At 31.9% G+C, this 16,862-nt stretch overlaps 2 protein-coding genes across 2 annotated transcripts; one reads left to right on the top strand and one right to left on the bottom strand.

Moving 5' to 3' along the window:
- The first annotated feature begins 5,194 nt into the window (after positions 1–5,194).
- LOC146951751 (C2H2-like zinc finger protein) lies at positions 5,195–14,307 on the top strand. Its single transcript, XM_085754752.1, has 3 exons — positions 5,195–5,850; positions 7,048–7,148; positions 13,301–14,307. The coding sequence occupies exons 1-3, from the start codon at positions 5,333–5,335 to the stop codon at positions 13,918–13,920; spliced, it is 1,239 nt and encodes a 412-aa protein (XP_085610878.1). The 5' UTR covers positions 5,195–5,332; the 3' UTR covers positions 13,921–14,307.
- On the bottom strand, positions 8,555–12,258 carry LOC146951752 (lysophospholipid acyltransferase 1-like). Its single transcript, XM_085754762.1, has 5 exons — positions 11,692–12,258; positions 10,417–10,480; positions 10,228–10,337; positions 9,799–9,877; positions 8,555–9,024 (listed from the first exon to the last, which is right to left on the bottom strand). The coding sequence occupies exons 2-5, from the start codon at positions 10,433–10,435 to the stop codon at positions 8,966–8,968; spliced, it is 267 nt and encodes an 88-aa protein (XP_085610888.1). The 5' UTR covers positions 10,436–10,480; positions 11,692–12,258; the 3' UTR covers positions 8,555–8,965.
- Positions 14,308–16,862: the final 2,555 nt, after the last annotated feature.

The following is a 16,862-nucleotide window of genomic DNA, read 5'->3' as shown; positions in this document are numbered from 1 at the left end:
TTTCGTCCTTGAATTTTGACAAATCGGCCAAATTCGTCCCTGAATTATTCGAAATAGCTATTTAGTCCCTGAATTTTATAAACGTCCATCAAATTGGTCCCTCCGTCAAATTGCTCCGTTAGTGGTGATGACATGTCCTCTTGCATGCTGTGTTGTCCTGTACACGTGTCAAGAAGGCAGTCACGTGTACAAGGACTAAATTGATGAAAATGGTAAAAATTCGAGATTTAACTTTTTAGTGTAATTTTTCCTGTGTTTACAATTATACCCCTCTATGATAAGGATCGATTTGAGACTTATTGTCATAATTTAAGGACTAATTTGATGGATTTTTCTATAATTTAAGGGCTTATATGATTGATTTTATTTGCAGGGAATGAGTACAAGGAGATATGGCATGCGAGGACCAGTGATTTCAAATGACATGCATAAACAAACACCACTGAGGGGTCCTGCTCCACAGAATCCAACTGCTCCTGGAATTATTAGAGTTCCAAATCCAACTCACGGGCCATCTGCTTCTACTCAATTCCAATACATGGAGTTTATCCCAACTCCAGGATTTCCAAAGCATTGATGCTTGTTTAAATTATGCTTTTGGACTGGTTTAATTATTGCTTTTTGGACTTGTTTAGTTTATGGTTTTTTGGATATGTAATCACTTAAGAACATCAAATGATTTGATGACTTGATGGATATGTAATTTGCATTTTTTTGGCTATGTAATGACTTATGAACATCAAATATATGACTTATGATGGTATGCAAATGTATGCTTTTTTATAATCAAAGTGTCTGTCTTTTACTTTTTACTTTATTTAGCAAAAGTATACACCAAGGATCACAGTGATATCTGTTGTAAAAATTCAAGAACCTATTTGATGGTATTTTTACTAATTTGAGGATCGATATGATGGATATGCATATAATTCAAGGACCATTTTGATTGAAATTTTTTGACAGAAGGGTTTGATTCATTCATTGACGACCTCTTTTCATTACAGCTTTGCAACATTACATGGACTTGACACAATACAATATCATTCTAAACAACTCAATCAAACATAACACTCCTATCAATATCTTAATCAACCTAAGCTCACTTCCTACACAATCAACTATATCCATCAACCTTGCCATCCAAACCTCTTCTCTGCCCCTATCATTTGGCTTCTCTATCAACCTTGCATTTCTTCCATGACCAGCACCATTGTTTTTAAAATAGCCTAGTTCTTCAGCTTCATCAACCCACACAAAAAATTTACAATTTTCATCATCATCCTATACAATCAAAAAACAAAATCAGTACTATTTAAACAAACCATTCACACATCACATAACCATTGTTAAACAAACCTTAGGCAGAGGGCAGGCATAGAAAGGCCTTCCTGGGTTTTGGACAGTGTTTGCTTTTCTTACAACACAAATTTTAGGACACCAACAATGAAGCTCTCTCACATCATCATTGTACATAGAGCTTGAAGATGAAGACCAGCTGTTGTAGTTGTTTTTGCCCATACGCCCACCACCCATCATATCTGAACACCTCTCTTCAACAATGACCAATGATTTTTTAATTTCGAATTGAATCAACAAAATTTGGGTTTTATGTTTTTTGAATTGGGGAAGAACACATACTCAATTAATGGAAGAATTTTGGGGGATTTTGAACTATAGGTGACAAATAATAACATCAGGGTTCCATATTTATATATTTGGGGAAGAAAGAGCCGTTAATTTTGAAGTGGAGAAGAAGTCGTTACTGTGTACAAGGAGAAAGAGTCGTTGCCAATTTTCTGAAAATCCATCAATTTGGTCCCTGCTTGCGTGGCATCTGACGTGGTAAGCCTTGTAAGAGGTTAATGTTACACGTCACCTCCGTTAACAGACCAACTTAACGGAGGGACCAATTTGATTGACATTTTGTAAATTAAGGGACTAAATAGCTATTTCGAATAATTCAGGGACGAATTTGGCCGATTTGTCAAAATTCAAGGACGAATTTGACGTATTAGTCGTTTAAAAATAGCTGAAAAATAACACGAATGTTACACTATCAAACAGTTTAAAGAGGAAAAAAACAGTTTAAAATAGAAGATACAAAACTCAAATAAATACTCCCTCCGTCTCACAATAATTGTCTCTTTATCATTTTTTCTTTTTCTCAAAATAATTGTCACTTTAGAATAATACCAATGCATCATTTATTATTTTTTTTCCATTATTATACCCTTATTTATTGAATTTCATCCAACTTAACTACTCTACTAACTACAATTAATAAGGATGTTTTAGTAAATGATACTAATTTTACCATCAAAATCAACATAGTTAATCATTTCCTTAATAATCGTGCATAAATTTTAAACGACTATTATTTGGTTGAACTATTTGCTTACATTAGAGACGGAGGGAGTATCACCGTGGAGCAGTAGGCCCTTCCTAACTAAAAAATCAGAGCCATCTGACGAAACTGTTTTGGTTGAACGACCAGACATGACTCATAAGACCATTTACAATGGTTCAACACATTCAACACCCTTCAACACCCACTTTTTCAATTTTTAACACTCCACATCATCTTCTCTCTCTTAATTCAACACTCATTCAATTTTTACATCTCCAATGATTTTTTCATTCAACACTCTACCCCACCACCTACTCTACCCCACCACCTTTTATTTCTTATTCTTATTCTTATTTAATTTTATATTTTTGTTTTTATAATTACATAAAATTACAATTATCGATTATAATTAAATTAAAATAAAGAAAAACTAAAAAAAATTGAATTTTTTTTATTTAAATAATTTATTTTTATTTTTTCTTAACTTCAAATGCAATACAATATTCATAGAGGAAGAAGATAGTATGGTATAATAAGAAGAAGATAGTGAAAAACTTGATTTTTTTTCTGTGTCCAAATCAAATGAACCAAGTCTCTATTTATAGAGAAAAAAAAATCATGAATTTTGGTATTTTTTTTCTTTTTTTAAAATTAATTTACAATGAAATAATTGAGTTTCAATTATTAAAATTTTAAGATTCCGGGCAGCGAATCAAAAATCCACACGTGTCCCTATCTATTCATAATTCATTCTCTCTCACCTGCCTCTGCCATGCTCACGCTCCTTGTCCCCTCGTGTATCACAAGCGCAGATTTCAACAAATAATAAAGCGACGCGTGGCACACGGTACAACTTTCAATTGTGTTGAATCCTTTCATCATCTCTCTCATCCAAGTCACCTTTCAACACACTTTCATCACACCATTGCAGCTTTTATTATTGTTGAAAGTCACATTAAACACACCATTGCATATGGTCTAAAGACTCCCCACGTATTAGTCAAGATGTAGAGTGAGAATCGATGAACAATAGTATTACAGAATTCAGTGTAACATTTATTACATTTTAAATTTCAAAACTCTCCTAGTCCACTACTCCACTTTTAAGTTTCAAGTTCTTAATTCTTGTGTGAAAAAAATTCTTATTAATTTATACTCCCTCCGGTCTCAAATGTAAGCAATTTTTTACTTTTTAGATTCATTCAATGAATGATATATTTGGTCTATAATATGGACCACATACAACATTTATTAAATGAACCTAAAAAGTGATAAGATGCTATTTGAGACCGGAGGAAGTACCTCTGTAAGCAAAATAAATTTTGAAAGTAAAATGAATTTGGTCCACAATTTAGACTAAAATGTTTGACATTTTCTTATCCATTTTTTTATTTTTAAGTTAAATATATTTTGTGTCCCTATAAATATAGTGAATTTCATTTTGAGTTAAATTTAAGTTTTTTTTTTTTTTTTACGTAGGAATTGATTTAGTCGAGGTCAGTTGAGATTCATTTCCTTTAAACGATTAAGGAACATATTATAACGTTCTTGTTGATGGAAACCAAAAATAATCCAGGTTGGTTAAGATTATTCAAGCGTGATTCTCTTTCTTCAAACAATAAACACTAAGGGAGAAACTTTATCCCCTAATTGTGTGTTTTCTAACTACTCTAACCAAGCGTTAGATATGGTTATTTTTAAATTTTTAAGTTACACCAAGAATTGCATAAATAAAAGTCAGATCGTGAGAAGTTTACTATAATTTTGATTGGGAATTATATCTATCATATACTCAATTTAATTAACCACATTATTGAACATAGTACTCACTTCGTCTCAAACTAGGTGTCTTTAATAAAATTATTAAGAAAAAGGAAATGATATTTATACAACTAATTTGTGACAACTTTCTTTCTCATACTCACATTATGTTTTTATTTTATCTCTCTATTGCTTTGATTTTTGTGTCAATATCTACATTTCTTTGCAGATATATGGTTGTCTCATAAATTGTCATATAAAAGATTGTTCAAATAACACACATCTTAAGAAAATGATTACTTGTGTTGATTTTAAAGGAAAAATATTTAATTTACTAAAACACCTTATTAATTATAATTATTGAAGTAATTAGTTGATTGAAATACGATAAATAAGGGTATGTTAGTAAAAAGGAATAATAAATATTATATTCATATTATAAAAGTGACAAATAATTTGAGACAAACAAAAATAATAAATATGACACATATTGTTTTACGAAATAGTACTAAACTAACTGTAATATGCGCAGAAAAAATTACTTGTATTTTTTTTTGTAGTGTTACAATGTAACGAGGCAAAAAGAAAAAGAAAAAAACAAGGGAGAGACGAAATTAAGTTTCAAACTTATCTCTCGTGATGAGAGATTTCATGCAAGGCGGAAGACAATTTCAGTGAGCAGAGTAGCTTACATGTGATTCTTCCTTAGCCATAAAACCTGCACACATATTTTGTTCCCCAATAACATGCTCCAATGTTGTATTTCCATTTCTGCGTAAAACATCTCTTCTAACATGAATGATATATGTAACATAAGTGTGCAAGGTAACATAAGTGTGCAAGAACCTCTTAAATAAAAAACATAAGTGTGTAAGATATGATCACGACCAACAATAATCAGATCAATTGTTTTCAAACAATCACTCTCACAAATAATGTTGACATAGACTGATATTTGAATATCATTATAAAAAATTAATAATGCATTAAATTATTTTAGAAAAAACATTAAAGAATTAAGACACTGTCCCACCACAAATCACTCTGCATCCTCATTTATGACACATCTGGCATCCTCTCTCATTTGTATCATTTACACAAACTCCTTCAAAAATTTGTTGAAAATGGAATAGAGAACCAACCTTTTCTTCAACCTCAATCTCTCTCTCCCATGAAAGAGAGAGTACATTTTGCATTACTACTTCTATTCTAGCTATTTTCCTAATGGCTCTCCTTAATTCCTTGCCTGAACAATCCCACCCCAAGAAAACACCCCCAAAACCCAAACAAAAGAACCAACCAAAACAGAAACAAAAACCAAAACCAAAACAAAAACCACCTTCTTCATGGGACCAAATAAAAAACCTCCTATCATGCAAACAGATCGAAGGTTCAAGAGTTCATGATCCTTCAAAACCAAACAACAATATTGGTTACTCAAAATTAGGTTCTTCTTGTAGCTCCATTTGTAGCTTCAGAGATGTTGTTCATGGAAACACTAGAGTTGTTCATAGGTCTGATAATTCATCACCAGAGAGTAGTATCTTGGGTCAAGAAACAAGTTTACTCAAAAGAAAACCTGTCACTGCTTCATCATCATCAACATCAACTCGCTCTGCATCATGTTCTGGGAAATCATCCAACGGTGGAGGAAACTACACATCATCATCATCTTCAAGAGGAATGCAGTTTAGGAAGCTATCTGGATGTTATGAATGTCACATGATCGTTGACCCTAGCAGGTTAACATAATGTTTTTTTTTTTCTCTGTTTTCACTGAATTCTAGATTATAGTAGTAATAATTATTCATTTATTAATGTTTTTCAGGTTTTGTTGAAAAAGTCTTTTTAATAATTTATAATTATAGTATTTTTGATATATGGTCAAAGTACTCACAATTATTGTAGCAATTGTTTGAAGATTTTTGGAAATATTGATAAATACAATCAATTTTTGTGTGGATAATAATACTATTTTTTTAACAATATTATTGGTGTGAAGTATCCAATATCTTATTTTATGAGTAATCTACTCTAAAAAAAACTTTACCATTCAATTATAGTGAGTTATTTTCTCCCAACTACATTTTCCAATCATAACTTTTAGGGTTAATTATGTTTCTAGTCCCTATAAAATAGCGACCTTGTAAGTTTAGTCCCTACTTAATTTTAATAGCATTTTTAGTCCCTAATTTTGTTTTTCTGCACTGAGTATTAGTCCCTACTCAATTCAAATTTGTTTAATTTATGCTTAAACTCTTAAATTTTTAAACAATTTTTTGCAGACATGTTTAGAACATTACTAAAAGTTCGTCCGCAAAAAATTATTGCAAAATTTGATTTCTACATCCAGATTTTATTACTTTTTATCTTTAACTTTTGTCGTTTTAAAAAATTCATATTTAATTCATTTCATGTCAGAAAATTCTAAATTTTAGTAAACGAACCTTTCATAGTGTTCTAATCTTGTCTCAAAAAAATCGTTCAAAAATTTAAGAGTTTAAGGATAATTAATCAAACTTTGTTTTAGCAGGGACTAAAATTATAAGTAAATTTTTTTTTTTATAGGGACTAAAAATGCTATTAAAATTAAGTAGGGACTAAACTTACAAGGTCGCTATTTTATAGGGACTAGAAACATAATTAACCCTAACTTTTAATACTAGATAAGAATACTCGTCATAATGTTAGATATTGTTTTAGTTCATTTTTCTATACAATTATTTGTACACAAACTTGATTCAAAATTAAATATAAGAAAAAAAAACCTAAAAAGTTGGATGTAGTTACTTTTTAAGTCTTTTCACATATATTTCATTCTAAAGGATCGATTGTGATATTATACCTTTGAAAATTAATTAATTAGCTTAATTTCTGTATTATTTTTTCTGCATAGTGAAACTAATGAATATATATTGTGTATGTGATTGCAAACTCAGGCTACCAATTCCTAGAAGCACATTATGTCGTTGTGATAAGTGTGGAGAGGTCTTCCCTAAGATTGAAAGCTTGGAACTTCATCAAGCTGTTCGACATGCAGGTATTCTCTTTTGTTCTTTGCATTAATTTTTGTTGTATCTTTTCTCTTTTTATCACTTCACTTTTATTTTTCTTATCTACTTTTTCCTTTTTCTTTAAGACGAAAACATGCAAAAACGTTATTCCATTCGTATCACATTTACTATATGAATGAATTGATTTATTAACTCTTATATATGGACCACTACTAGCAAAGCTAATGTTTTCACACTTTTTGCCAACATATTAACTCTCAATTTCCATAAATGACTGCAGTAATAGTTTTCTGTTCTTTTATTGATCAAATGAAAACTTGTATTCCAATTAATGCACGGTAACAAGAATTTAGATCTGGTGATTTTGTTCAAGCATATAGCTAGTTTTTTTTTTTTTTTAGGGCAAGCATATAGCTAGCTAGTTAGCTAGTTGTTGTGTCTATATATCTCATCAAAATAATCTTTTGGGTCTAATTCCCTTTGTGCTAAAATTGAATCATGTGTGTGGGGTTATTAAAACTTAAAAGCATCTTCGAAATTTGAAACAAGGAGGGCAAAAAGGACCACCATCCGTGCATGTCATTATCTTAGTACTAGTACTAGTACTACTTGCTTTACAAGTACTGTTTGTTTTCTAGTTATCTTCTTCTTGTTTTTTCATTATCTTGTTCTTGGTTTTTCTAGTTTTCTAGTTAGAAATTATGTGCTATAAAATATATTGCTAGAACCAATTAACATTGGTTAATGAATCTTCGCAAAATTTGTAAAACTTTCACAACAATTAACATGGTACGTATTCGTATTAGTTTTAGAATATATATTTTGTTATATACTAGAGAGAGAGAGAGAGAGAGAGAGAGAGAGAGAGAGAGAGAGAGAGAGAGAGAGAGAGAATAGTATATAATATATAGTGTAGTTAGTATTCAATAGTCATGCATCAGCATCACCAATTCATTCACAGTTTATCACTGATGCACCCACCACACTACTAAAAAAAAGTCATTTTCAAACGGAATTTCAGACGGATTTGGGACGGAATTTACGGAAACTTCCCACGGATTTCGGACGAAAATCCGTTTTCGGACGGAATTCGGACGGATAGGGCGCTGTCCGAAACAACCGCGTCGCAAATCGTATTTTCGTCCCAAATTCCGTCCGAAATATATTTCAGACGGATTTCGAACGGTTTTCACACAAACACGTTGGACTAAACTTCAAACGGATTTGGGACGGAATTTAATTAAATTTCCTACAGATTTCGGACGGATTTAATTTAAATTTTCCAACGAATTTCGGACGGATTTAATTTGCTTTACAAAATTTCCATGCTTTTCGGACGTGGTTATAATTTTTTTATTTTACAGAATTGCCACAATTTATATTCAATAATACATACTAAATCAAATAAAAATAAATAGTAACTCGAGTAAACAAATGGCCATTGCCTGAAACAAAATTATATAAATTAGATTCATACAAGTGCTCAATGTTCTAACACAATAACATAACTAAATTGTTCATTAGTCAGTGCTCAACAATAAAAGTAACACAATCAATTGCACTAGCAGGGATAGGGGAAGTGATTTTGGTCTCAAACTATTACACATAATTGTTTTTCCCACCTCTAGCGTTTCAGTATTAAGTGTGTCAACACCAAGACAGGTTATATCAGATCCATCCTGCAACACCAGCAGCATGTTTCAGTTACCAAATGCATCGAAACATTAAAAACATTCATCAAATTTTTCTGAGATGTCAAAGCACTTTATGCCATCAATATTAGGATGTCAAAGCACATCAGAAACGCGTGCAGTTTTTCTACAGCTTTGTCCCTTGTAGTGTGTCACTTTGTAATGCAATGTGCCCCTTCCAGCAGGTATACAAGTTGCCTTTGCGATGTCTCTGCATAAAAAGCAGAAAGAGGCTAGATTTAAGAAAATAGTGATCTTTGCCATTCTCAAAATAGTAACAATATTAATAACCATGAATATGCAGAACCAAATTCAAAGCTTAGCATAAACAAACTCTCAATCAACAAATGTGCATTAAAAGTTCATTTGAAATGGATTTAGCTCTTCAAAAGTTGACAATTCATGTAATAGAGTAAAGTAATAACAGTTGTTGATGAGAAAATGAACGGCTGATATTCCAACACATCCAAAAAAAAAAAGTTTTGAACAGTTTTCAGCTAATGAAGCAGGGACTTGAACATACACTAGACACGACACAAATTAAAAAAATAACTCAACACTGCTAATATAAAAAAAACATAGGACACTAACACCACTACATATTTATTTTTATTTCGGCATACTTGTCTGCTAATATAAAAAAAAATATGTTTTGTATTGACTCCACTAGTTTAATTTCGTATTGCTATTTCAGTGTCAGGTGTCCGTAGTCTATTCCGTCCCCAAACTTCTTTCCTAAGCAACTTGATTGTCAAGAGAAAAATCATAAACATTGAAACGCATACATAAGCATTGTCTACATTAGGGGACTAATTGTAACCATCACAGTGACTATAGACAGAAAAGGAGCGTAGAATATAATACACCACAATACCAAGAAAATAAAATAAAAAGAAGTAATTTTCTTTATTTTAAACAATTACAAGTTAGACCATCTACTAAAGCATTCAAGAAAAAAGAAACAAACTAACTGTTGTTCACATACCACATAAGTCATTCACTTTCTTCTCCATATCTTTTATCTCCTTCACTTTTTTTATGCTTGTGGAATAAGGTCCCAAACCCTACATAAAGTAAAACAAAATCACGGATCCGAAAAAAGTTATCAAGCTAACAACTAAGAAACCTAGCAGTGAAAGTCATGGATCAACAAATGAGCAGGATGATAACAATAGGTAGAACGGTTCCAATAAAATACACACTTCCATATGAGGCAAGAGTTTCATGCAGACTTAATACCTATTCAAACACACGACACAAAAAAGATAGAAAACTTGTAAAAACAAATTCAATTTTTGTATATATATATATATATATATATATATATATATATATATATATATAGAGAGAGAGAGAGAGAGAGAGAGAGAGAGAGAGAGAGAGAGAGAGAGAGAGAGAGAGAGAGAGAACAAACCATGAAGCCAACACAGGGATAACTTAGAACCAAAAGTGTGTAAGCAAAATTAGCAAACACCAGGGCATTTTTAACTGTTCGAGGCACGCCTTGCTGCCATCTGTAAATGACTGTTTGAAAAGAAAAACCGCAGCGCAAGTTAATTAACTGAAGAAAGAAATGCAAATAAGCCTAATTCAATATTTATACCTCTGGAACCAGCAATCATCAATGCTGACTGAACAAAGAATATAATGTATCCAGGATACAACCCCTGAAATAAAAATGTCAAAATGTTAATATGAATTTTTCTTTTCAACGGTACAAAATAGCAGCCTGGCAAAGTTGTTTCGTGGTAACAGATGAAGGTAACAGATGTGTATCAGAGATTGACCATCACTTATATGGAAGAGGCCTACCTTGCATAAGGCAGAGGTGTTTTCTAACACAAAATACCACTAACTTCTTAAATCCCTTCACAACACCATTGGAAAAAATTGCTCTAGTTTTCCCTATTTTGTGCCACAACTGTCAAGACGAAAGTTGGTCCGAAAACACAATACAACACCCCATCGCAAAAGCTTACAGGGCAGACCAAAACAGAAAAAAAAAAAACAGCAGCACAAAAACACTAATTGCACCTAGAAAGAACAACCACCTAGAAAAAAAACAGCAGCACAAACACACTAGATGCACCTAGAAACAGCAGCAGCAAATCAGCACCCCATACATAGCTGCTAAAGGCACCAAAACTAGCTAAAAAAAGAAAGAAAACTCAGCACTAAAACAACCACAACAGCAGCACTCTAACAACAAAGCCAAAAATCAACACCGGATAGCTATCTAAGTAAGCATTCCCGAGGGTTCCATATCTAACCATATGAGTTCCTTTACAAATTCTTCTTCATTTCTAAAATAATCGTTGTTAATGTCATAGTTAATGAATAAATAAAAGAATATTGCATTTTTACAAAAATGTCTTTATTAACTATAAGAAGGAATTGAAACAAGGTGGCACAAAACAAGGAAAACTAGAGCAATTTTTTCTAATGGTGTTGTGAAGAGATTTAAGAAGATACTGGTACTCTACACCAACTATTGCAAAGAAGGAAAACCAGAGAAAGATGGGAAAATAACAATACTCAAGAAACAAAAAATGAAATTTTATAAACTACAGTAACTAAAAGAGATTCTAATCCTTTTCAATTTTGACAACGAAATTAATCTTCAAATTAGTAAAAGTAAGTACCACAAATTACTATTCAATCACAATTATTTTCAACACCAAACGTGAATCCAAGTGTAGGTAGTTAAGCACACTAAAAACCTTAATAAGTAAAACAAAATAAACCCTAAAATTGAACCAAGAATCAGGTACAAGTTTATGGGAACATGCTTGATTTGTTGAAGAAAACACTGAGAAATTAAAAAAAAAAATACAGATAATCCACAGATCTGGAGAGAAGAGAAGAGAATCTTGGATACCTTGAAAGATTGATTGACCAGCTTGAGAAGTTTTTGGAAGAAATTGATTGAAGAGCAGCACAGGAGAAGTTGATTGAAGAGCAGCACACTGAGAAATTGATTTTGAAGTTGGTTTTAGGGTTATGAAAGAGGGAGATGAAATTTTAGGGTTATGAGAGAAGCACACGAGGGAAATTTTGTGAGATAAGCGGGAGATGAAATTTTCCCAATTAAAACCCTCAAAAATATTAGCCGTCCGAAATCCGTCTCAATATTTCACACGGTTTTGGGACGGAATTGTTTTTTTAAATAAATCCGTGCGAAATCCGTGGGAAAAAACCCTGTTTGAACATGTGCTAAAATTTTCACACAATTTTGGGACGGATTTGAGACAAAAATTCCGCTCCGTTAAAACCGTCCCAAATCCGTCCGAAAAATTCAGACAAATTCGAATCCGTCCGAAAATTCCGTCCGAAACCACTGTTTTTTTAGTAGTGCCAAAGCCAGTGCATTTGTTATGAGTCATATACGTACACAAGTAGTTCCCTTATTCATTCACCCAAAAAAAATAAAAATAAAAATAAAAAAGTAGTAGTTCCTTATACGTACGAGATGAGATATCACAGCTGTATGGTGTAAGAAATATTAATGACCTGCCTCCACAACGTGACAACTCTTGATTTCTGGACTCCATCCACACTATCAATTCTAAATCACAAATACACTACTACAATAGAAAATTTCCATATCATACGATAGAAAACCAGTACTCCCTCCGTTTCAAAATATAAACAAAATTTACTTTTTAGGTTCATTCATTTAATGATGTATGTGATCTATATTATGAACCACATACATCATTAAACAAATGAACATAAAAAGTGAATTTTGCTTATATTTTGACACGGAGGGAGTAATATTCTTATTTTGACCAACACTCTCTTCCATTGAAAGTTATCATTAGTCACACACTGACACTACATTAAGTTGACACTAGTAAATGTAGCTACTTCTCCATATAGAAATTCAAACCAAGGTAGCCAAGTTGTAGGGACTAGGAATCTAATCCCTTTTCAGGATACTTTTCACGCAAGATCAATCAATTGCTGAAAAAATATATCATCTCAATTGTACTAGTCATCTTGAAAATATTATTTACTTTTTTGTATCGAGAGGGATATACCATTATTATTAGTACTCATAAAAGTATCACTCCATCATAACAAGGTGAATTAATATTTTCTTTATATATGCATGTCTTTGTTTGTTCTAAAATTATATTATATATTGACAAAATGCAACAATTTAAATAAAGGATATATCTCGTTTTTATAATTTCCTACTAGTATAATTATAAAGTTTTTTTAGAAACTTAATTATGTATAGAGTTTAATGAAGATGTATTGTCAAATAAAATAGTTTTACGTACACATTCCATGAAAACTCATGATACTTTCATGTACGTAAGTTTAAAACTAATTTACACAGACAAATGCATGTCTAATTTTCTCTTGTATATTCTCAATCCAATATATATATATTTTATGCATGCTGATAAGTGAGTAATTTGTTGATTTTATTATCTTGGTATATAACTTACTAATTTGTAAGAATTGTACTTGTTGAACAGTTTCGGAGCTGGGTCCAGAGGATTCAGGCAGAAACATAGTAGAGATAATCTTCAAATCTAGCTGGTTAAAGAGAGAGACTCCAATGTGCAAGATTGAACGGATACTAAAAGTCCACAACACACAACGAACAATCCAACGGTTCGAGGAATGCAGAGACGCGGTAAAATCCCGTGCATCCAACACCACCAAGAAAAATCCACGGTGTGCCGCGGACGGCAACGAACTCCTCCGTTTCCACAGCACATCGCTATCGTGTGCACTCGGTGCAAGTGGTTCCTCCGCCCTTTGCGCCGTGCCTGGATGCGGAGTTTGCAACATAATCCGGCACGGTTTTCAAAAGAAAGGTGGAGTGAAGACCAATGCTAGTAGTGGTAGGGCCCATGACAATTCAGTTGGAGAAGATTCTAGAAGGGCAATGCTGGTGTGCCGCGTGATTGCCGGGAAAGTGAAGCGCGTGGCGGAGGAAGGTGCACCGGTGGTGTCAGAGGAGGAAATGGTGTGTTTTGATTCTATTGTGGAGAATGCTGGGAGTTACTCTAATCTCGAAGATTTAACTGTTTTCAATCCAAGAGCTATTCTTCCTTGTTTCGTAGTTATTTACAAAGTGCTTCCATGTTGACCGAATACCTTGCATGTTTGATATCACGGTGAAATTGTGGATCACTCAGGTTGATTCTAACAAATTCATTGTGAATCCAAACTTGCAAATTGTTTATGATTGTCTTGGATATGGAGTTATTACTGTCATATAGTAGTAATAAATTACTACTACTAGTACAATTTTCGTCCCCAATCTTGATACGCGATCTAATATTTTACATTAGATGAAAATCTTTGATCACCTATAAATAATGTAGGGGAATGATTTTTATTTGTATTTTATTGGATTGAGAATTAATTAGAGGACGTGGCGTGAAGATTGAGGACGAAAATGGAATATATTCTATATGTTTATCATTAGTTTGTTAGTATTCTGAAAAATGCTTAATTAAAGATATTTTCAACAGCTATAACTCTTCAGTATTTATAGATGTGTCAACTATAAATACATTGATTACTACTCTGGTTGTTTGTTAAACATAATTTTTTGAAATAATTGAGTTTTATTTAATAAAGGGAACTTTGTCGACATAAATTTGTTAAGAGTCTAAGATCAAATACTCAAATATCTATCAGTTATATTATACTCCCCCCGTTTTAAAATGAGTGTCGCTTTAGCCAAAAAAAATTGTTTCAAAATGAATGTCATTTTCGGTTTTCAATGCAATAATAACTTTTTATTTTCAATTGTACCCTTCAATTAATACTATGTTACACTACTTCCAAAGTATTATTTTTTCTTTAATGAAAAACAAACCAATAATTGATTAGGATAATTTGGTAAAATTACTATGACATTTGACTACTTTATTTCATTCCTTAATCTGTGTGCAATTGGCTAAAGCGACACTCATTTTGAAACAGAGGGAGTATGTCACAAGTTGATATTTATTAGATTAGCTTGCATGAGATAGAGATAGGAATTAGAATGTTGTAAAGTATACCTTTTTATGTCGGTTTGTTGTGCAATGCTCACGCATGACCCAAAATAATGATCAAAGTGTGGTGGAAGGTGGAACCCAATTTGATATCAAACTTTGTGTATGGATCCCACCTACTACTAATTGGAATACTCTGTTTGTGTATATATATATATATATATATATATATATATATATATATATATATATATATATATATATATATATATATATATGTGTGCGCGCGCGCGCTAACTTCTGATCAATTTGCCAAGATAATATTCAATTTAATTTATCATTTTCGGTTATTTAATTTAATCAATGGAAAGGTAGTTGAAAATTAAAACTTTCTGATTGTCCTGAAGTTCTAGGGACTGGCTGAAAACTAAAGACATTGACCCTTCATGTGTGAATGAAACATCATCATACCATCGAATAAATTAAGGTGGGTGTACACTGTACAGCATTCAAGTATTCATTCATACCAATTGCCACATGATATATATAGTTGGCTTAAAGAAATACAAGTTGAGATAATATACTTCGATATTGGCAGGAGAGGTTCATAATTTGGTTCATATGAAAAAAAATCTCTTAATTGATAGAGAATTCATCCTATCTGCTTTATTATCTAAAAATAATACCACATTTCTCTCTATATAAGACCACATTGATCAATAAGGAGTATAACAATGTATATTATGTTTTCAAAATTATTACTAATTCAATTATATCAAGTGAGAGAAGTATTGGTTGATAATTCTTTCCATTTATTAATAGTATTTTTGTGAAAAAGTAATTAACGCACCTTAGAAATGGGACAAAGTAAAATGTGCCTCTATTTACTTTTGATGAATAAAATATGTCTTGGCTCCCCTAAAAAAAAGTTATAAGGGGAGTAAATAAGTGTCTCGAAAGTCAAATTCAACTAGCAATATTCCTATAAATGGTTTAACACCCTATAGAGATTTAAACCTAAGATCTTGCAGTTGTGTGAACGGGTTTCAATGATAATTATTGATTCGTCTATAAAAAAAGGAGAATAAACAAATTATGGAAACATTATCCTGCTGGAGGTCAAAGTGACTAGGTGTAATATGCAATAATTGAAAGATAAATAAGATAATTATAAGAAAGAGGAGAGGATGAGGTTGGAACGTGATTAGTTTTGGTTGTCCTTGACCAGACAACACATTTCCTAGAAGGCATAATGAAGAAGGTAGCTTTCTTTTCCTTTTTTTGTTTCTTTTTGAATGTATGTGTCTAAGCTTTTAGCATAGTAGAATAGAAAACACAAGATGATAATCGCGGCACATGGAGATTCATTGTTTTATTACTGTCCCAAGCACTTGGATTTTTGGAGAATTCATATACCAATGTATAAGTTCCCATCGAATCTAACATCCCACGAAAAAGTGGCTGTCAACAACACTTCGTTTACTTGATAAGATATTGACTCATCTTCTTCTTCTTATATATAAAAGTTAACATGGGTGATTATTTTAGCCCTAATTTTAACCTAAACCATAATGCTTGAATTTACTGTTTTAACCCTAATGCTTATTTTCAAATATATATAACCTAATCTGTTTCTTACTATTTCTCCTTGATCTTAAACAACTTCTCTTCTTATCTTCTTATATATAAAAGTTAACACGGGTGATTATTTTAGCCCTAATTTTAACCTAAACCCTAATGCTTGGATTTACTGTTTTAACCCTAATGCTTATTTTCAAATATAACTTTATCTGCTTCTTACTCTTTCTCCTTGATCTTAAACAACTTCTCTTCTTATATATCTTCTTATATATAAAAGTTAACCCGGGTGATTATTTTAACCCTAATTTTAACCTAAACCCTAATACTTGGATTTACTGTTTTAACCCTAATGCTTATTTTCAAATATAACCTTATCTACTTCTTACTCTTTCTCCTTGATCTTAAACAACTTCTTCCTACTCTTTCTCCTTGATCTTAAACAACTTCTTCCTACTCTTTCTCTTAATCCTACTCACCAACACTCTATAATTGCTTGATGAAT

This window comes from Medicago sativa, chromosome 1 (genome assembly GCF_051527215.1).
Source record: "Medicago sativa cultivar Bolivia chromosome 1, Bolivia_mono, whole genome shotgun sequence".
In the NCBI taxonomy this organism is placed as follows: domain Eukaryota; kingdom Viridiplantae; phylum Streptophyta; class Magnoliopsida; order Fabales; family Fabaceae; genus Medicago; species Medicago sativa.
The sequence above is the reverse complement of the archived record's forward strand: the minus strand, read 5'-3'. Positions and strand labels throughout refer to the sequence as shown.

Bases quoted from the DNA above. Each gene is read 5' to 3' on its own strand.
- LOC146951752 (XM_085754762.1), bottom strand. The intron at 9,878-10,227 runs GTTTGTTCTCTC...TACTTTATGTAG, and splicing joins ATCCCTGTGTTGGCTTCATG to GGTTTGGGACCTTATTCCAC. The intron at 9,025-9,798 runs GTATGTGAACAA...CTTTTTATGCAG, and splicing joins GAAAGTGAATGACTTATGTG to AGACATCGCAAAGGCAACTT.
- LOC146951751 (XM_085754752.1), top strand. From the start codon at position 5,333: ATGGCTCTCCTTAATTCCTTGCCTGAACAATCCCACCCCAAGAAAACA. The intron at 5,851-7,047 runs GTTAACATAATG...TTGCAAACTCAG, and splicing joins ATGATCGTTGACCCTAGCAG to GCTACCAATTCCTAGAAGCA. The intron at 7,149-13,300 runs GTATTCTCTTTT...CTTGTTGAACAG, and splicing joins TCAAGCTGTTCGACATGCAG to TTTCGGAGCTGGGTCCAGAG.